Raw genomic sequence first — 22396 nt, forward strand, 5'->3', positions numbered from 1 at the left:
TCACATACTACACAATCAACCTATTTAACATGTGTAATTCAATAACTTTTAAAATATTTACAGAATTGTGCATCCATCACAAAAATCAATTTTCAAATATCTTAATCACTCCAAAAAGAAAACCGGCACATCTTAAGCATAACCCTCCAAACCCCCAACCCTCCAAAGCTTAGGTAACCACTAATGTACTTTCTGACTCTATATTTGCTTATTCTGGATATTTCAGAATGCATGGAATTATATAATATGTGTTCCTTTGTGACTTTTTTTTTCTCTTTGTATAATGATTTCATAGTTCATCCATACGGTAGCATGGATGCTAAATAACATTCATTGTATGGTTATACCACATATTATCTATTCCTTCATTAGTTGATGGACATTTGGGTTGCTTCCAATTTTTGGATATTATGAATAATGCTGCTATGAACATTTGTGTACAAGTTTTTGTGTAGATATATGTTTTCATTTCTCTCACAGTGGAGCTTCTAGGTCATTTGGTAACTTTACGTTTAAACTTGGAGGAACTGTCAAACTGTTTTCTAAAGTGCCTGCACCATTTTGTATTCCTACCGGCAATATATGAGTGTTCTAATTTCTCCACATTTGCATCAATGCTTATTATCTAATGATTGTGGATTTACATTTCCCTGATGGGCAATAATATTGAGCATCTTTTCACGTGCTTATGAGTCATTTGCATATCTTCTTTGAAGAAACGTCTGTTCAGACACTTTGCCCATTTCTAAACTGGTTGTTTGTCTTTTTATTATTGAGTTGTAAGAGTTCTTTATATATTCTAGATACGAGTCCTTTATCACATATATACTTTGCAAATATTTCTCCCAGTCTGAGGGTTATTTTTTCACTCACTTGATAGTGTCCGTTAATGAACAAAAGTTTATTTTGATAATGTCCAGTTTATCTAATTTTTGTATTGCTTGTGCTTTTGCTGTGACATATAAGAAATCATTGCCTAATTAATGGTCATGAATATTTATACCCGTGTTTTCTACTAAGACTTATATAGTTTTAGCTCTTACATTTAGGCCTGTAGTCTATTGTGAATTACTATTTTTTTGTAAATTTTGTGAGATAAGGAGGGAGTGGGCCATGGCTAAAATGTCAAGGACTCTTGCTGTTCTTGTCAGAATTTAAGTAGATTTTTTTGAATGAATGTTTCTTCATTTGCTCTTTGCTTTTAGGACAATGTTCTTAGACTTTAAATGGTCAGATGTTTTAAATAGATTTCACGAGTTATACTAGTTTCACTGGGGAATGGATCCGTGGAACGGCCCTGGCTGTCATTCTGGAAGTAGAACTCAGACTGGTTTTTCTTGCTTTTCACGTTCCTGTAATATTTTGTGGAAAGCTTGGCATGTTGTATAGGACAGTAATAGTGAAATTATACTATTACATATATATACATACTCTTTTCCTCCTGCCAGTCCTTCAGTGTGAGGGTGTGTGTTAATCTGGTCGAGAGCGGTCTGAGATTGTAGTTTGTTGTTGCCGTGGTTGCCCTCCATACACCATACGCTTGACCTTTCTCTAGCGCAGTGTTTCTCAACTAGGGTGATTTTGCCTCCTGGGGACATTTGGCGCTGCCTGGGACATCTTTGAATTTGGGGTGTGCTACTGGCGTCTAGTGAATAGAGACTAGAGATACTGCTGAATATCCTACAGCTCACAGGGCAGCACCCCACCCTCCACAACAGAATTATCCACTACCTAATGCCCGTAGTGCCGGAGGTAAGAAACACTGCTCTAGTGCTACCTTACGTTTAAGGTGTGGGCTGGTTTGCTGGAGCATTTTTCATTACATCTGCTCCTGTCTTTGCTTTGGGTCCTCCCTCTGCGCTGTCCTCTGAGACAGTCTTTCTGTTACAGTTCTAGGTGTATTCCATTGTTTTTTGTACTTGACCCATGCTGGCATGTTGGTGGCTGGCAGGGGTGGGGAGCATTCTCTGATAACTGTGTCTCAGCCAGGCTGTGTCTTAGACGGGCACTGTGAACCTAAGTCTTGGGGGTGTAGCCTTCACAAGTGCTCCCATCCCTCTTTCAGCTGTAGTGCTGGGCCTGGCATCACATATTCCAGTTCCTCTCTTAGGGACAGAGGTGTTTTTTTGGTTGTTTTCTTTTTAGTAGACTTTATTATTTAGAACAGTTTTAGGTTCACAGAAAAATTGAGCATGAAATACAGAGAGTTCCCATATATCCTCTGTATCCACACACACAAACACAGCCTCCCTGATATCAGCATCCTGCACCACGATGGTACGTTTGTTATAGTCAGTGAACCTACACTGACTGGTAGTTATCCCCCAGAGTCCATCGTTTACTTAAGGGTTCACTCTTGGTGTTATATAGTCTATGGGTTTGGACAAATGTATCAGGATCTGTATCCACCATTATGGATTCATACAGAGTCGTTTCACTACTATTCTGCATGCTCTGTGCATATTCCTGCTTCTCTCTCAGGGGGAGAAAGTTCCTCCTCCCTCCCTTCTTTCCTTCCTTTCTTTCTCTATCCCTTTCTTTCTTGTTTTATTAACCGCTTGTCTTACTCAGCTACAGAGGGTTTCCACCAGTGCCCTAATGTGACAATTTTGTTGCTCTTCCCCATGCAGATTAAGGCTTTTGTTCCATAGGGGAGAGAGGTCAGTGGTTTGGCAGTGGCTGCTTTTCTGCTCTCCCAGTCAATACCAAGATGGGAAAGGATCTCCAGGATTGTTGAGAAAAAGTAAGCTGATCAAATCCTCCTTTAATGGGACCTTCAGGGTCTTCATGCTGGCCACACTTGGCCTGTATTGATTCATTAGACCTTTTTTTTATTAATAGATCTTTATTGGAGTATAACTGCTTCACAATACCGTGTTAGTTTCTGTTGCACAGCAAAGCAAATCAGCCATATGTATACACATGTCCCCATATCCCCTCACTCTTGCGTCTCCCTCCCGTCCTCCCTATCCCACCCCTCTAGGTCATGGCAAAGCACCGAGCCCATCTCCCTGTGCTATGCGGCTGCTTCCCACCAGCCAACTCTTGTACATCCGGTCGTGTGTATATGTCCAAGCTACTCTCACTTCGCCCCAGCTTCCCCCTCCCACCCCGTGTCCTCAAGTCCATTCTCTACGTCTGCCTCTGTATTCCTGCCCTGCAACTAGGTTCATCAGTACCAGTTTTTTTTTTAGATTCCATTTATATGCGTTAGCATACGGTATTTGTTTTTCTCTTTCTGACTTACTTCACTCTGTATGACAGACTCTAGGTCCATCCACCTCACTACAAATAACTCAATTTCATTTCTTTTTATGGCTGAGTAATATTCCAAAATGGGACTTAATTAAACTTAAAAGCCTTTGCACAGCAAAGGAAACCATGAACAAGACAAAAAGACAACCCTCATAATGGGAGAAAATATTTGCAAATGAAACAACAGACAAAGGATGAATCTCCAAAATATACAAACAGCTCATGGAGCTCAATCTCAAAAAAAACAAACAATCCAGTTAAAAAATGGGCAGAAGACCTAAATAGACATTTCACCAAGGAAGCCATACAGATGGCCAAGAGGCACATGAGAACAGAGGTAATTATTAGAGAAATGCAAATCATTAGAACTTTTTAGCTGAATATTCTTAGGAACTTACATGCTTGCCATTCTGCATTTCCCCAAAGCTTGGGTCCCTTTTCTTCTTACAGAAGAAAGACAAGTTTTCCTTAGAAAGACAAGTTGGTTGATTGTTTACCTGAGACCTTGAGTCTCCCATGGGTTCAAGAAAAGTCATTCATTTGAAGTTTGTCTCACCTTTTACTGGCGGAGAAGGTGGCAGAATGCTCTTCCCAGTTCTCTAAACTCCAAGATGGAAATGGAAGCCTTATTGCTTTTTTCACATTGTAGTATTTCTTTGACAACTGATGCTGAACTGAGATCTGCCTAGAGCATCTACCTCTTGACTTTATCTCCGTGTTCTGGGGTGACACATTAAGGCCTCACCCTTATAACCTCATTTAACCAGAATTACCTCCTCATGGGTGCTGATTCCAAATATAGTCACCTTGGTGGTCTGGGATTCAACAGATGAATTTGGGGAAGAGTAACAAATCGGTCCGTAATAACGAACTCTGCCATAGAGAGATTCAGAGTTGCCTTGATTTTCTCGATGATGAAACGGGGGAAACCACAGCACTTATCACAGTGGGTTATTGTGAAGGGTAAATGGCTTAATAAGCCCAAAGCTCTTAGACTAATGCTCAGGACAAAGTGAGTGCTCCGTATGTGCTGGGTGTGATTATTTTGTCGCTGTTGTCTTTTTTGTTATTTAGCTTTTGTGCTATTTGAGTACGCTGATAAGCCCTCCCTGAACCCCTTACCACACGTGTAATTAAATTAAATAGAACTTAAGGGACTTGGCTGAGCAGGACATGAACAGAAGTCTGTAGCACCTGCAGCAATCAGACCCTTCTGCCTGCATTCTGACTGTAATTTCACACCAGCTACTTCCCCCACCCCCTGAGGAGACCCTTAGGGGGCACTAAGGTCACACGGGTGTGTCTCTCCCTGCCTCCCACACTCTCTCATGAATTGGATTGTCTTTCCTTTGGGGTCGACCTGAGCTGGCTCACAGACCTGGGGCTCATTTGAGCTTTTCACAAATCCCTTCTTGGAAAAGTCTTAGGAATAGAAATGTAAAAGTCCATCTTCATCTTTACAAATAAAGAAAGACCCAGTGACAAAGGTATTTAAGGGGAAGGCAACATCCCCAGAGCCAAGGATAAATAAAAATGTCTTTCTCTAGATTAAGACTCAAGTCATGCGTGCAAGATTCATGCAAAGCACTTTGACAACCAAGAGACCAGAGAGGGGAACCTTTTCATTCACAAGGCTTCTGGTATATGGAATATACGTGTACCCTCAGAAAGAAATACAACGAGACAAAGGGATGAGTAAATTAAATCAAAATTATAATCGTTAAATGTGTATTTGTTTATATAATACATTCCTATAGGTTACATAATTTTCATTTCTATTTTCATGTATCAGAAAATTTCCCCTTTGCTCCTCAGTTTTGTCTCTGAGATGTTTTTTTGTGTGTTGATTGCAATTGAAGGAAGGTTTTTTAAAAAGTAAGTTCCAAGTTTTTTGTGCCTTTCAAGAGTCAGTGCACTTAAGTGCACTAAGAGTTCTTTATGGGAATTGAACTTGGAGCTAGGCATCGGACCCTTTTTCAAAGTGAAAGATATTTTTGTAATATAATTCCCTTTGTGTGAGTTACTTGTGTAAGTAGCTCTCAGTTTAGTGGAGTGTAAATTGCCCACATTAATGAAGTGAATGAGCCTGTGGATCCTGATACAGCTGTGTTCAGCATAAGCTATTTATCAGGGCCTTGGTACTTTGATGGCACCATCTTAGTTAAGGATGTTCAGCATCAAATCCTGTGAAAATAGCAAATCCTTGCACTACAGTATTTGTGTGATATAAAAATCCCAATAGCAAATCCTTGCTCTACAATATTTGCATTATATAAAAATCCCAGTGGACCATAGTGTACCACGGAATGCAATTTTTTTACTGTGGCCAGCAGATGGCAATGTTCAACCCAATTTAATTCAACTCAGTAAGATTGATACTTGGTCAGCTAAGTTTATACTGAGCACCTACATAAGGCATTGTGCTAGGTGTTAGGGATGTAGCAGTAAACAAAAACAGAACCTCTTATCACCCCCATAGAGTTTATTTGTTGTTCCTGTACTCTGTGTAAGATGAGAAGGCTTGTGAAAATAATGTCTTAAAATTACAGATTGTGGTCCTATTGTCATATTGCTGGATGGGGGAGGTAGCAGGGAGGGTGACACACAAGAACCAAGAACCGTAACACAAGACAGAGATTTACAAAGGTCATTAGAGTCACAGAGACATATAGTAATGGTTCATGGGCAGGAAAAATCTGTTTCAATAGTGATCAAAGGGAAAACAATTAATTTTAGGGTCATCATTTAGTCTATTGTCTTGTGTCTAGGACTGTGGGACCACAATCCCTTATGTGTAACCTTGAGGGCCTTTTATGTAACCTTATATGTAACCTTGAGGGCCAGGTGTATTTAGAACTCAGAATTTTGAGGATTTTTGAAAAAGTAGCAACATGCATATACCGTACATTACTTTACACCCCCCGTGGAACCTGGCGAGCCCTGTAATCAAACACATTCATGCTTGTGAAGTCAAATATGTAAGAATTCACACGATAGCTTATGTGCACCCTCATGCCAATCAGGTTTGCTTTGCCAAAAGCTTTTGGTTTTCAGAAATTTTGGATGTTGGAATGGCAGAAAAGTATTGTGGTTCTGCAATATATTATTCCAAGAGAAAAAAGAATCTACCCGAAAATCTCCAAAAAACCACTCCAGTTTTCTGAAAGTTTGATTTGTATATTTGTTTCCACATTTGTTCGGCACTTTTGGATGTTGAGCCATTCTTGTATTTTTTTTAAAACTAAAGTGAACCAAAATTAATTTTTTTGGAGAATGTTTGGATAGTTTCATTAGATATTTTGAGAAAATTAAGACTATTACAATATCAGGATTAGAAATTATGACCTTAGAAAAAAATATTTTGCTCCTTATCACTCGCAAATTAAGCATGGCTTGGGATTTCTGCTAAGTTTTAGTGTATTTACCGATAAAAAGAACAGTTAACTAAATAAAAAGACATTTAATCAAAATAGGCAAAGCCTTCCATTGTCTATGGTCATCTAGCCTTTGGTTGTCAAGTTTTATTTAATTTGTTAAAAAAAATTTACCACACCACCTTGGAATGCTAATGATCTTTGTATCCTCAAGATTTTAAAAGGTTGACTAAAAATTTTTTAGATTGAAATATTAAAAACATTTTTGCCATAATTGCTCTCAATGACAAGAGACTCTAAAGGGGATGCTATTTCCAGGAAGTCAGGAGGATTGCCAAGTGAAATTATGACAGTAGAAATAATCAGAATGATGGGAAAAAAGGCAGGGATGAACAGAGAATTCAAGGATCTTTTCAGAATGGAAAAACGCAACCGATACATGGTGACTTCTCATATCTGATTTCACGAAGTGTCTATGTGTGTTTGCTTCACTGTTTAGTCTTTATGTTGTTCTCAAAAGTATTTGAAGCTGCTTACATAAACACATACAAAATAATAGGTTAAAAATATGTGTGAGAGAGAGAGAAAGTCAGGGGCACACAGAAAGGAAACTAAGAAAGTCGGGGTAGGGGAGGGAAGCAGGAAGCTGGGACATCACCTTTTGCACATTTGCCTCCCAGCTTTCCAGGTACCAAAATGAAGAAAAGTACTCTCAGTGCCATGAGAATTAAGCTCGTTGAGGGTAGAAAGCACATTTTATTCACTGTCACGGTTCTAGGACACAGCACTCTGTCTTAGAACAGTCAAGTGATATGCATTTGTCAAATGAATCAAGTATAGTGTCTCTAAGATGAAAAATAACAGTAGTGCTCTGTGGAAACACAACATTTTTTTAGCATCCAGAAATTTCCTCCTGGTCTTCATAATGAGACACTGTAGATGTTGGGGCCAGTGTCCCCAGTAACATCTTGAAGGATAATGGGGCAGATTGTCCATGGGACATTTGTTCATTCATTATTAATTTATCATTGAACAAAATTTCTTGACCCAGTTTTTTTCAAGACACAGGAATTCAAAACTGTCTAGAAGAGCAGGAGTGTGGTTAAATATATGGGAAAGTGGTATAGGTTGTATAATACAGTCTCCTTGGAGAGTGCTGATGGTAACTCAACACTTAGAAGAACATACTGCACACGGTAGCATAATGGTGAATGTTTGTGGAATGGATTAATGAAGAGTTCATCAGATAGGAGGAAGAGAAGGGACTTCTCATCCGAGGGGAGCAGAATAGGCAGGATTTGGGGAACTGCTGGTGACATAGGTGGGAGGATGGTGTGTATGGGTGTGAGGAGGGCTGGGAGCCCTTGGTGAGAACTTAGCCTGTTGAAATAAACCTGAGTCCGATCTGGGATGCTAGCATAGGGAGTTTTATTTTATTTTCGTTTTAAAAATATTTTTTTTTTCATCAAGAATGATCGGCAGGAGAGAAGAGAAGCCTAGTGTGTGTGATGCAGCAGCTCCTCTGATGCATGTCCTCTTACTTGATACCCCCAATCATCTTCTGAAGCGTTGTTCCCATTTTCCGTATTAAAAAAACTTGGAGAAACCTGTCTTAAATAGCTCCCTGTTCATTCATTAAGACAACACTCAGTGAATGCTAACCATGTGCCAGCCCCACCTCCTGCCTAGGCAACCCTGGGCAGGGGCGTATGTCACCGTGCTTTGGTCTCCTGGCTAGTACACTGGGAGTCATGAGGATGAACAGGTTAACAGACATAATGTCTCTGAAGAGTGCCATCCTTAGGGACGGTGGGTGGGAGGGAGATGCGAGAGGGAGGAGATATGGGGATATACGTATATGTACAGCTGATTCACTTTGTTATGCAGCAGAAACTAACACACCATTGTAAAGCAATTATACTCCAATAAAAAAAAAAAAAACTCAGAGACTCAGAGAGTTGAACCATTTGCCCAATATCATTCATCTGTAAAAGGAAAGTCCCCCTCTTCTTAATTCAATGAAATACTCATTCTGAAATACCAGTAACAAGGGAGAACATGGGAATGAGAGCTGGTCCCTGCAGTTGCTATTCTTGTCCCAGGTTCACCGGATCCTGGAGGGTCATTTCCTGGTCCTCAGTCAGCCACGTTGCCTTCTCGTGTAGCCTCAGGGATCCAGAGGACAGACTGAAAGTTATAAACAAATTATTGTAAATTATTGTGAATTGCCTTTGGCAGTGGGGCCCCATGCAGGCTCTCTTTGCTTACCTCTGGCCTTCTACATGCGACCAGGAACATCTTTAACTCCTACCAGGAAGACCTTTAGATGCTGAAATTCCCACCCAAGGCATGGATTATTTCATATTCTACCTACTGAAGACTTACTTGTACTCAAGGTATCTAATATGCTTGGGATGGTGTCTGCCACACAGTAGATGCTCATGAGTATTAGTTATTATCATTCACCTCCATTTACGTTTCTGACCATCAAGGTCTCCCACAGGATTGAACCTGAGACACCATGCTTATGTTTGTGCCCTGGCATATTCACTGTGACAATCATATCAGCGTAAAACAGATTCAGTATTCACCAAAGGAGTGGGCATGTACCGTAGCAATGGAGTTGTTCTATTATAGGATTACTGTGAGTTGAGGTTGGTGCTAAGGTATGTCTGTCTCCCCTCATCACCTGGTCTAGAAAAGAGGCTGAAATGGAAAAGATCCAACTTCTGAATTTGTAAAGAGATCATGAGGGCACAGCAGCTGTTTAACAATCACCCTGGAGTATAGACAGTTTTTTAAGCTGCTGAGAGAACTTGGGGAAGAGATACTGAATGATTGCTGGGAACATTTTAGGAATCATGGTAAATTAGGAGTTTCAAATGGTAGACAAATGGTCCAGTTTTCTAAAGAAGAAAGATACTTTTTGACCCCTAGATAGTTCTATTTTATTTCTAAATAAGAGTCTACTCTGGATTCTTTTTTTTTTTAACATCTTTATTGGAGTATAATTGCTTTACAATGGTGTGTTAGTTTCTGCTTTATAACAAAGTGAATCAGCTATACGTATACATATGTCCCCATATCCCCTTACTCTTGTGTCTCCCTCCCACCCTACCTATCCCACCCCTCCATGCGGTCACAAAGCACCGAGCTGATCTTCCTGTGCTATGCGGCTGCTTGCCACTAGCTATCGGTTTTACATTTGGTAGTGTATATCTGTCCATACCACTCTCTCACTTTGTCACACTTACCCTTCCCCCTCCCCATGTCCTCAAGTCCATTCTCTAGTAGTTCTGTGTCTTTATTCCCGTCTTACTCCTAGGTTCTTCATGACATTTTTTTTCCTTGGATTCCATATATATGTGTTAGCATACGGTATTTGTCTTTCTCTTTCTGACTTACTTCACTCTGTATGACAGACTCTAGGTCCATCCACCTCACTACCAATAACTCAGTTTTGTTTCTTTTTATGGCTGAGTAATATTCCATTGTATATATGTGCCACATCTTCTTTATCCATTCATCCGATGATGGACACTTAGGTTGCTTCCATCTCCTGGCTATTGTAAATAGAGCTGCAATGAACATTTTGGTGCATGACTCCTTTTGAATTATGGTTTTCTCAGGGTATATGCCCAATAGTGGGATTGCTGGGTCATATGGTAGTTCTATTTGTAGTTTTTTAAGGAACCTCCATACTGTTCTCCATAGTGGCTGTACCAATTCACATTCCCACCAGCAGTGCAAGAGTGTTCCCTTTTCTCCACACCCTCTCCAGCATTTATTGTTTCTAGATTTTTTGATGATGGCCATTCTGACCGGTGTGTGATGATATCTCATTGTAGTTTTGATTTGCATTTCTCTAATGATTAATGATGTTGAGCATTCTTTCATGTGCTTGTTGGCAATTTGTATATCTTCTTTGGAGAAATGTCTATTTAGGTCTTCTGCCCATTTTTGGATTGGGTTGTTTGTTTTTTTGTTATTGAGCTGCATGAGCTGCTTGTAAATTTTGGAGATTAATCCTTTGTCAGTTGCTTCATTTGCAAATATTTTCTCCCATTCTGAGGGTTGTCTTTTGGTCTTGTTTATGGTTTCCTTTGCTGTGCAAAAGCTTTTAAGTTTCATTAGGTCCCATTTGTTTATTTTTGTTTTTATTTCCATTTCTTTAGGAGGTGGGTCAAAAAGGATCTTGCTGTGATTTATGTCATAGAGTGTTCTGCCTATGTTTTCCTCTAAAAGTTTGATAGTTTCTGGCCTTACATTTAGGTCTTTAATCCATTTTGAGCTTATTTTGTGTAAGGTGTTAGGGAGTGTTCTAATCTCATACTTTTACATGTACCTGTCCAGTTTTCCCAGCACCACTTATTGAAGAGGCTGTCCTTTCTCCAGTGTACATTCCTGCCTCCTTTATCAAAGATAAGGTGACCGTATGTGCATGGGTTTATCTCTGGGCTTTCTATCCTGTTCCATTGATCTATCTTTCTGTTTTTGTGCCAGTACCATACTGTCTTGATTACTGTAGCTTTATAGTATAGTCTGAAGTCAGGGAGCCTGATTCCTCCAGCTCCGTTTTTCGTTCTCAAGATTGCTTTGGCTATTCGGGGTCTTTTGTGTTTCCATATAAATTGTGAAATTTTTTGTTCTAGTTCTGTGAAAAATGCCAGTGGTAGTTTAATAGGGAGGTTATCTACAGAGGAAGCACAGACCCTGCTAAAAGCCACTTCTCCAAGTTTCACGAAGAGCAGGCCAGGTCAGAGCCATTTCTTCTTGATGGATTACCAGTTGGATAGCTCAGGAAGCTACGTATTTGTATCACAGCCAAGAGTCCTAATACAAATGGATTTTTCTTTTTATCTTAGTGCCCCTTGTGTGTCAAGCACTGTGAGAAGCACTGAGGATAACTGAGCTAAAGGAGTTCAGTTTGATGATGTCGGAAGTAGTCCATGGTATCTTTCTCAAATGGATGCCCAGGAACTAATGGTTGGAAACAATTAGATTGGTTACATTAGTAGCTGCTTTGATAAATATACATTTTGATAATGATGCTTATACCTTTTTGGATACACCAAAACATAGCGAAAAAATATTAGTTGATAGACCTCATCCAGAAAGACGATTTTTTGTTTGTGACAGAGAAACCAAAATTGAGATGAACCATAGCAATAACAGATCCTACACTCTTTCTACTTATTTTAAAAATCCAGTTGTTTGTGTGTGTGTTCGTGAATGTGTGTGTGTTAAAGATTTAGTATTAATGCATAGATTTTTACAAGTCATTACAATATAAATAAAATAAATAAAACCTTCCTAAAAGGATTCCTCTTCCTCTGCAAACAACATCATTGTCACCTACAGTAAAGCTGCAAAACCACAACCACAGTCGTCTTGGGAGGGGGTGTGTGGCTGAGCAGGAGGCTGTGTCTGGGGCGGCCAGAAGCTTATCATTACAACCTTAGCTAGCTCATTCTGAAGAATCCTTTTTTCTCACTAGCTCATGAACTCCTCAAGGTCAGGCCCTGCGTATCTGATAAAATGCCTGGACCCTGGCAAGTTCTCAGTAAGCACTTCTTGAAGATGCATTCTCCGCTCCCCCCCAACAAAAACCCCCTTAATTTGATCTTATATTGTATTAATTATAGAACAGCATCCTTGTTAGTTTCCTATTGCTGCTGCAACAGTGTAACAAATTAACACAAAGTTAGTGGCTTAAAAACAACACAGATTTACTATTCTGCAGTTCCAGAGGTCAGAAATCCCCAAAGTCAAGGTGTTGGTAGGGCAACATTCCTTCCTGGAGGCTCTTGGAGAGAATCTGTTTTATTCCCTCTTCCATCCTCTAGAAGCTGCCCACAATCCTTGGCGTGTGGTCTCTTTCCTACATTTTTAAACCAGCGACTCTCCGACCCTTTTTCTGTGGTCACATTTCTTTCTCCAAGTACTGTCAGGAAAGAGTCTCTACTTTTCTTTTAAGGATTTATGTGATTAGATGGGGTCAACCTGTATAATCCAGGATATTGCTATGTAAGGTAACCCATTCACAGATTACGCGATTATATTTAGGGTTAGGGTATGGACATCTTTGGGAACCCATTATTCTGCTCATCACAGCATCCAAATAAGAAAGGTGGTGATACTGACTTCGTTAGATTCTGCCCGGAATATTTCTCTATGCCTCACCTCAATCAAGTACTTGCAGATTGTAGAAAGAATCAGAACAGCAAGGAGATTGGGAGTTGTTCCAATCTAAGGGATGTTTAAAGGAATGGGATGTTTACCTTAGAAAAATGAAGACCTATATTAAGGGGTGGAGTGGGGTTTGAGGGAGGCACGAAATGATTGCTTCTTCAAAATATAAGAAAGCTCTGTCATACGACAGAGTTGAAACATGCTGTACAGCCTTGGAGGACAGAATACGATTAAGACTGGAACCTTTAGGGAAGCAGTTTGGGGCAGAAATTAAGGCAGAGCTATGGACATTATTGATGTCCTTAAATGAAACGGCTGAAAATGGCATGGCTTGTTGATCTGCTGAATCTTATAAAGGAGATTTGAGCGTTAGATGAGGGATCAGCACAGATGTACTCTCAATTCCATGTAACCGTCACAGTCACTGATTCTATGACTTAGTGAATAAGTCAGAAAGAGAAAAACAAATATTGTATATTAACACGTATATGTAGAATCTAGAAAAATGGTACAGATGAACCGGTTTGCAAGGCAGAAACAGAGACACAGATGTAGAGAACAAACGTATGGACCCCAAGGGGGGAAAGTGTGTGGGGTGGTGGTGGTGGGATGAACTGGGAGAGATTGGGATGGACATACATACACTAATATGTATAAAATAGACAACTAATAAGAACCTGCTGTATAAAAAATAAAATAAAATTCAAAAAAAAAGATGCTATCACCTAGAATTCCATTCATGACTCTTGGGCACTTCTGATTGCATATAGCTGGAGCTGGTCGAGGCCCTACATCCTTACTAAGGAGTTGTCTTTTTGCCCTTGCTAATTTTATTATCTAAGGATCTATCCCATGTCAAACAGAAGCGGTGAATTAAGTTGGTAGAGTTCAGATGCCTCTTGAGAAGATGCAGTGACCCGTGTTACAACTGGGAGTATAAAAAACAATAGCCATAGAGACTGTGAAGGTTTTAAAATATTACACAAATACTTAAAAAAATGCTCTCGGGCATATTTAGACATGGAACAAAAAGAAGTGAGCTATAGAGGCTAGACATGAAGAAAGTATAGATTCATTGCTATTTGGTGACTTGTATGGGTATAAAGTAAGACCCATATTTTGAGGAGGTTGAATATTTAAAATGAAGGAAACAAAAAGTAGACCATATTCTTTCATCCTAATCCAGAAAATAATATATATTTGAGACTTTTTTTCATTAGTCCACTTTTGAGATGATTATTTGGAATAACTTGTACAAGATCTGGGAGCTGCTATATAAAGTGCTGTTTTTATGTCCTAGTGCATTTTTTTCTACTTTAAGTAGTTTATGTTACCATATTCTTGATCTTTTAAATACCCTTATGAATGTATACGTTAAAACCTGAATTGTACTCGCTGTTACGTTAGATCTGTCAACCCACTAATTATTTTATATCCCACAAATACCCAAAAAGGATTAAGATATTAATTACAACTTCAGTTATATCCAAGAGAGGTCTTTGTGGTTCTTTATAGCTGCGATTTATATATCTTCAAAGAGAGTCTTCAGTGTCTTTGGGTTTGTAATGGTCCTTCTGGCTTAAGAGGAGCTTGTTTAGACACTTAAGACTTTGGGCCAATGCTTCAATGACCTCATACCATTCCGTCTTCTTTCCACTTCTGTGGATTACCCAGCAGCAGTAACGATGATTCTGGCCAGCTCCCGATACTGCCCTCCACAGTCAGGGGAAGGTCAGTTATTTTTTGATCCCCATGGGAGAGAGACAGCTCCTCAATCAGTATCCTAAAATAGTCAGCCATTCTCAGCTGCTGAGCTGGAGTCCCTCCAGGGGAGAGCAAAGGCAATACAAATCCACCGGCTGGGTGCGAGTGCGAAGCCACCAAAACAGGAGCTAAGAGACATTTCTCAAGAAGATTCTGCCTACTCAAAAATCTTTATTCTTTTTTGCTGAGGAGCTAGGTGTTAGCTATTTTTAATTTTCTTATTTTATTTAAAGGGAAACCAGTGAATTGAAAATGAGACTAAATATTGCCATCTTCTTTGGGGCTCTCTTTGGTGCTTTGGGGGTTTTACTCTTTTTGGTGGCTTTTGGATCAGATTATTGGCTTCTTGCGACTGAAGTGGGAAAGTGTTCAGGTGAACAGAATGTGCGTTTCTTCTTCAAAATATTGTTGTACTTGATAGTAGTGAGGATAGCTTTATGTATCCTCTTGAAATCCGAAAATGGTAGTGGAATGTCTGTTTCTTCATAAAAGAGATATGTAGAAAGCTACCGATCATCATTATTTGGGAAAAAATACATTGCTTAAAAAATTTCCTGGAGGTAACTAGATTATGTTCCTTGAGTTGATGGCAAGTTACTTCATTTGCGTTCTGTACAGATAGAAAATGTCACTTTCCACCATGAAGGATTCTTCTGGAGATGCTGGTTTAATGGGATTGTGGAAGAGAATGATTCCAATATCTGGCAGTTCTGGTACAGTAAGTGGAATTCAGCTTTATTTTCCCCTTTGGCTTTAAAATAAAAATGAACAGTTTCTCATTTGGTGCATGTCACTTGTAAAATAGGATTGGATTCTTAGTTGTAGAATCTCAATAGGATATCTTCCAAATTGTTCATAAAGTGATTCCTTTTTATTAAGTAGAAATGGCTATAGGAATATTTTATTTTCTAACATGAAATTGGAGTCTGAATATTCATGGCAAAATTGAGTAATCCGCTGTTTCCTTGCTCATGTTTAAAATATACCGACCCTAACAAAAAAAACAGATATTATCTATAGTATTTTTTTCGAGTGTCTATTATTGCTATGTTACAAATAAATGCTTTTTTTTTTGGCTGTTTTTTGGGGCTTGAAATCCCAAGTTTAAAAATCCAGAATTAAAGGTGTATTATTTTATATTAATAGCTTCAAAGTTTAAAACAATCTTCTTTATAACAAAACAGTGATCAGAAGTGGCAGATGAAAGCTTGCTCTGTTTGGGCTTAAACCAAGTTTGTGGGCAATATTAAGAAATGCTTTGCTTTTGATGTTTCCATTCTCTCATAGAAACTTTAAAGTTCTTTTTTGAAGTAGAATAGCTCCTTAAAAATATGATGCATTCTTTCAACTGCTTTTCCTATATTGTGTTAATCTTTGAAAATCAATTCACTGAAAATAGCTAGCCTTTATCTTACTGCATCCAGCAATGAAAGAACTGTTTATTACCTTCAAACTTACTGTGGGTTGAAATTATTAGTCTTCTTATCAAAATACTCCTGTGATAAATCAAAGTATGGTATTTAAACAATAGTCAGGATCATGGAATATAACATAAAAATATGAGATCACAGAAGACGAGTCAACGGTAAATGGCATATGTAAAAGGAACAAAGTAATGATGAAATGGCATTTTGAGAGAAATATTTCATAGAGTTTCTGATTGTCATTTGGGGGAGGAGAATAAGCCTGTGATCTGCCAGTGAAGATTATTTAGACTTTGGTAAAGTGCAGTAGGTCAGACTTTGCAAGAGGAAGAGTTTGCCAAGATTTAGAGAAGGAAAGAGTACTTTACTCCTTAGAGGGTATATGATGAAATCTTCAAGATTTCAAACAACATTAAAGTTCTTCCTTGTGGTTTTTTCAAATGCTAAAAATGTACTTGAATTATTAACTTGTATGGTCTATCATTTACATCTTTTCCCTGAAAATAGAATATAGAAGAAATTTTCTATTAATTAGAACCAATCAAGGTTAAATCTAAATTTATTAGATTTTTAAATGACTATTTTTTGAATACCTACTATGTGCTAGGCATTATGTTAGGAATCGGAGAATATAGTTGTGAAAACAAATGAAATCTGGTGCTTTCAATTTTAGGGTGATATTAAGGGTGTTCTCTCCCTTGAATTAGGTCATGAGCTAGATGTTTTGAATGAATCCACTTTCCACGTCCCCTGTGCTTTATTTACCATATGAGGTTTTTAAGGAAGTTTCCTCCCTTAATCAATAATTCTCTGAATTTGTTGATCTAACCTATAGTTTTATTTTGCTTGTGTACCCCCAGATCCTGTATTTCTCTTCTGTTAGGAACAAACCTTCACTCAGCTTCTCAGTAACACATACCTTTGTTTTGATCTCCTTCCTAGCCAATCAGCCACCATTGAAGAACTGCACGCACGCTTACCTGTCGCCATATCCCTTCATGAGAGGAGAGCACAACTCAACCTCCTATGACTCTGCAGTCAGTAAGTACCTCTTTCCTCAGAAGGCCTCTGAGAGGGGCCTTTCTTTCTGAAAGATGCCCACCACAGCATTTCTGTGGGCGATTAAAAAATAATTTAACATTTTTAATTTCAGCATGTTTTTTGATATCAGTCTGTTATGTATAAAATAATAAGATGCCGTTTTTAAAACACCATTTATAATCTTAATAAAATACAACTTTGGTCTAAAATTAAAGCCATTGTAATTTGCTTTCTACTTACAAAGATAATTTTTTTTAAAGTGTGTTTTCTGATATGAAAGTGGTGGTGGACATCAGGAAGAACTGCTCCTTAAGATGTAAAACTGGTCTTACAATGGAAAATATTGTAATATACACCCTGATTTTAAAACATTTTTTTGCAGTTGTTACACATAAGAATATGATTATGCTACTGTATTTCTACAAAATGACTGAACTTTGCTGTGTGTGATGTCCCATAGAAGAAGTAGAGTCTGATGTCATTAACTGGGCGTCATGATTACCTGAATTCTTTCATGTTTTCATGCTATTTTTTCTGTACAAAATATATAAACTAAGTTTCTATGGAAAGAAACTTTCTATGGAAAGTACACAATATATAGTACACAAAATGACTGATTCACTCAAGGATTGAGTTACCTTGAAAATGAATCTACATTCAGTACATCATCACCAAGTGTTACCAAATTAATGAACTATGACTGAATTTAAGCATGAAACAAACCAGAAAATCTAAATCTAAATTCTGACATATCAAAAAGTAATGAAATTGTTTAATGGACTTTGAAGCACACAGTCCTAGCTCAGAAAATAATTCTGAGAATTAGATCACCCCCTCTAAGCTTGGTCCACCATCCAAATGACTAGATTTGAACCATGATTGTATGCATTTGAGATTAAGACAAAAATAAAGGAAACAATGAATTAGACCAGACTGTATACACAAGTCAGGATCAGACAGAAAGGCAGAAAAAGTCAACATAAATTTACTTTGTTCTTTTATTGAGATCCAACTAAAAGACTTACACTTAAAAAGATTTAATACTAAGAACTAAAACCAGCCTTTTCATTCACTGTAGTTTTTAAGATTATCAATAAACACCCAGTACACAAATCTAATTTTAGAAAACCTCATGAGGCACCTCATTCACACTAGCCAGACCCTCTTACATCGTGGATGACACGGACCCTCTCACTGATGAGAGAACAGATGGCACGGGAAGAGCAGGATAAACCATTTTTAAAAAAATTTATTTATTTATTTATTTATTTTTGGCTGCATTGGGTCTTCGTTGCTGCACGCAGGCTTCCTCTAGTTGCGGCGAGCGGGGGCTGCTCTTTGTTGCAGTGCGTGCGCTTCTCATTGCGGTGGCTTCTCTTGTTGCGGAGCACAGGCTCTAGGTACGTGGGCTTCAGTAGTTGTGGCACGTGGGCTCACTAGTTGTGGCTCGCGGGCTGTAGAGTGCAGGCTCAGTAGTTGTGGTGCACGGGCTTAGTTGCTCCACAGCATGTGGGGTCTTCCCAGACGAGGGCTTGAACCCGTGTCCCCGGCATTGGCAGGCGGATTCTTAACCACTGCGCCACCAGGGAAGTCCCAAACCATTTTATCATATACTACAAAAAGTTACATTACAAAAAATTATGAAAATGGTACCCCTTCCTTGTCATTCTTTCTGGAACATCAGGTATTTGCATAAATATTAGTATTGCTGTTGTTGATACTCATATGTTGACGTCCTGTGATAAGATAGGTATTGTAAGTACCATATATTTAAAAATGAATCTACATATTTGAAAAGTTTGCACCTCAAGGAGATAGTGGAGAACTTGAAAAACAAGGCAACGTTATCTGTGCATAATAATTACGATGGAGAAGGATAGTAAATGCATGTCAGAAAAATTACACTGCAATTACATTCGGATTATTATGTGGCATTACATAAAATTACTGTGTCATTTTTTGAATCTAGTGACAAAACCGTATTCCATTTTGTTTAAATTGTCAAACTCCTCTTTGGCACACATATTGTAACTCCTTATTCACTTTAAGCAACTTTATCAAACACTCTAAGTAAAAATGACTGAGGTGGGAAGAGGTATGTCCTACAGCAGAAGTACTATATGCAAGTTTCATTTATCTTCATAATACTGTACAATGATATGTGACATTACATTTGGGTGATCATTTTATTGTTTCCTTTATCCAAGAGAAGGACGTAGATTTCATCAAAAAGATTCCACCTGATTGAAAGTGTGTGCTTCCTGGTTAATGAGGCCACATAGACTTCACTAGACTCCAGAACTACTCTTTGGCTTCATAGCTTCTTAATTATCAGGCATTATACACTTGCCAACTTATCTTAGGAAAATTCAAAGTCCTGTTTGTGAAATCTGATGTATCGTGGCCTGGCAAATTATTGGTAAAATGTCTTTGTATTCTCCTGACTTTTTACAGTTACAGTTAGCCAATATTTGAAATCAGTGAAAATGATACAGTGGTGGATAGTTTTTCTGGAAAGTCTATTTTAGAATTATGGGATATTACTGATGAAATTATTCTTTTTCATGATAAGGAGGCTGAGAGTCAGAGAAACCATGTGATTCTGTCTTTACACAGCTGGTCACTGGCAGAACTAACGTAAGGTCCAAGTCTCTGGGTGTTTATTGATAATCTTAAAAACTACAGTGAATGAAAAGGCTGGTTTTAGTTCTTAGTATTAAATCTTTTTAAGTGTAAGTCTTTTAGTTGGATCTCAATAAAAGAACAAAGTAAATTTATGTTGACTTTTTCTGCCTTTCTGTCTGATCCTGACTTGTGTATACAGTCTGGTCTAATTCATTGTTTCCTTTATTTTTGTCTTAATCTCAAATGCATACAATCATGGTTCAAATCTAGTCATTTGGATGGTGGACCAAGCTTAGAGGGGGTGATCTAATTCTCAGAATTATTTTCTGAGCTAGGACTGTGTGCTTCAAAGTCCATTAAACAATTTCATTACTTTTTGATATGTCAGAATTTAGATTTTCTGGTTTGTTTCATGCTTAAATTCAGTCATAGTTCATTAATTTGGTAACACTTGGTGATGATGTACTGAATGTAGATTCATTTTCAAGGTAACTCAATCCTTGAGTGAATCAGTCATTTCTTTTCGGTGTCCCCACAGCCTTTTATCACACCCATCAGAGTGCTCCTTGTACTTAACTGTAGTTGTTTGTTTACTGGGCTTCTTAATGATTTATTGCAACTCCCCAAAGGCACAGAATGTAACCTAATCAAATTTATATCACCAGAGCTTAGTGCAGCGCCTGGTCCCCCTGTGCCCACTAATACTTGGACTAGACCAGGTTCTCCTTTATAAAAACCATGCTTTAATTTGCTAATTTGTAGCACAGATTTTAATCATTTACTTGCATAGTTATTTTGTTCATGTATTCCTTCCCAATTCAACTCTAAGCACCACTGCTGTGACGTCTTTTATGTTTGACTCACCATTGTATCCACTGTAGACTGAATATTTGTGTAGAATTAATATTTCTTGAGAGTCTCCACTAACTGTGCTGTACTCTGGTGCTGATACTGATGCCCTGAGTAACTAATGATGTGTGTAGGAATTTTTTAAACCTTACTAAGTGGACAGTGGTTACCCTTAAATTTTTTTTTATACTTTTTGTAATTTTTTAGGTCTTTCTGGAACATCAGGTATTTGCATAAATATTAGTATTGCTGTTGTTGATACTCATATGTTGAGGTCCTGTGATAAGATAGGTATTGTAAGTACCATATATTTAAAAATGAATCTACATATTTGAAAAGTTTGCACCATTGTTTCACGTGTCAGCTGTCCTTTGCTTTTATTGTCAATATTTATTTATTTACTTTTCTTTTCTGGTCTGTTCATCCTTCACTCATAAAAATTATAGGGTAGGGCTTCCCTGGTGGTGCAGTGGTTGAGAGTCTGCCTACTGATGCAGGGGACGCGGGTTCGTGCCCCGGTCCGGGAGGATCCCACATGCCGCGGAGCGGCTGGGCCCGTGAGCCATGGCCGCTGAGCCTGCGCGTCCAGAGCCTGTGCTCCGCAACGGGAGAGGCCACGACAGTGAGAGGCGCGCATACCGCAAAAAAAAAAAAAAAAAAAAAATTATAGGGTGATGTGAATGATGTCAGACTAGAAGCAGGAAAGCAGCTATTAGGCAAGATATTTGTCATCAGCACATCAAGCTGGAAGTAGCAGAAAGCAAACAGCAACTAAAACATAAGGGCTGTTTTTCTCCCACAATAAGAAGTTCAGAAGCAGCTGCTATAATGATGCTGTCAGGGACCCAGGCCCTTTCAACCTTTTCTTCCACCATCCTTGGCAGGTGGATAGCCCCTGTCATGTTCTTCCATCTTCAGAAGAGCAGACATGTCCCTGGAATTCTCCAGTAGATTTCTACCAATGCTTTTTTCATTGGAACTGTATCACATGGCCTTGTTGGGCTGGGATGTGGAGTTGTGTGCTTTCTAGCCTCTGTGGCAGAGGAGGAGAAGGGAGAAGGGCTGGGAGTGTTGATGGATCAACCTAGCGGAGCCTCCTCAGGGGACCAGCATCATAATCCTGCCTGGAAGTTATCAGGGCAGGACAAGGGTGAGGCAGCAAAGGTGAAAAGGGAGTGATGGATAGAAATGATATTTAAAGAGTTAAATGTAAAACTTGGTAGCCAAACAAAAGAAAGCTGGAGGAATCTAGGACGATGAAGGAATTGCCTTTTGAACAAGATGTAATTCAGTTTAAGCAACATACAGTCAAGGTAATACGGTCACTTTCCTCCAGACAATAAATATTATTTTAGTGTATTTCTTTCCAGTCTTTTTTTACATTTTACAATGTACAATGTGCATATTGTACATTGTTTCAATCATTATAAATGCAAATGTATGTCACTTTTCTATTTTTACGTCAGCACATATGTCTCCATATTTGTGCCTAATAGTTTCTCAGATTTTAAATGCTAGTTGCTACCTCCACATTAAATATAATTTTATGTGTGTTATATTTGTCATAATTTGTTTTGGTTCTTCGGATTATGTTTTCATAAATGTGAATGGTGGTGAATCAAAAGATAGGAATAAAATTGCATTATCGTTATTGTGCCAAGGTACCAAATTGCTTGCCAACCAGCACTGAACTGTGAATTACTTCAAGAAGATTTGGTAGGGAGGATAGAAATGTGAGAATCAGGAGGAGGTGGCATGTTCTGAAGTGGAGGAGGGGGAGTTAGTTTGGATTTAGACACAGTAAATTTGGGTTGATGGTGGAATACCAGTTTGAAATAATCCGACAAGTAGCTTGATGTGCAGAACTGACGA

At 38.5% G+C, this 22396-nt stretch overlaps 1 protein-coding gene across 10 annotated transcripts in view; it reads left to right on the forward strand.

Moving 5' to 3' along the window:
* TMEM182 (transmembrane protein 182) overlaps window positions 1-22396 on the forward strand; it is a 289764-nt gene that overhangs the window by 3302 nt on the left and 264066 nt on the right. For 9 of the 10 annotated variants that reach the window (XM_081254473.1, XM_081254475.1, XM_081254474.1 and 6 more), the window contains exons 2-3: window positions 15204-15303; window positions 16952-17050. In XM_081254473.1, the coding sequence (XP_081110599.1) occupies window positions 17008-17050 (43 nt within the window). In that variant the 5' untranslated portion in view covers window positions 15204-15303; window positions 16952-17007. The remainder of the gene's footprint in view (window positions 1-15203; window positions 15304-16951; window positions 17051-22396) is intronic. The other variant, XM_081254471.1, reaches the window with a different exon arrangement.

Source organism: Mesoplodon bidens, assembly GCF_964165515.1.
Source record: "Mesoplodon bidens genome assembly, chromosome: 14".
In the NCBI taxonomy this organism is placed as follows: Eukaryota; Metazoa; Chordata; class Mammalia; order Artiodactyla; family Ziphiidae; genus Mesoplodon; species Mesoplodon bidens.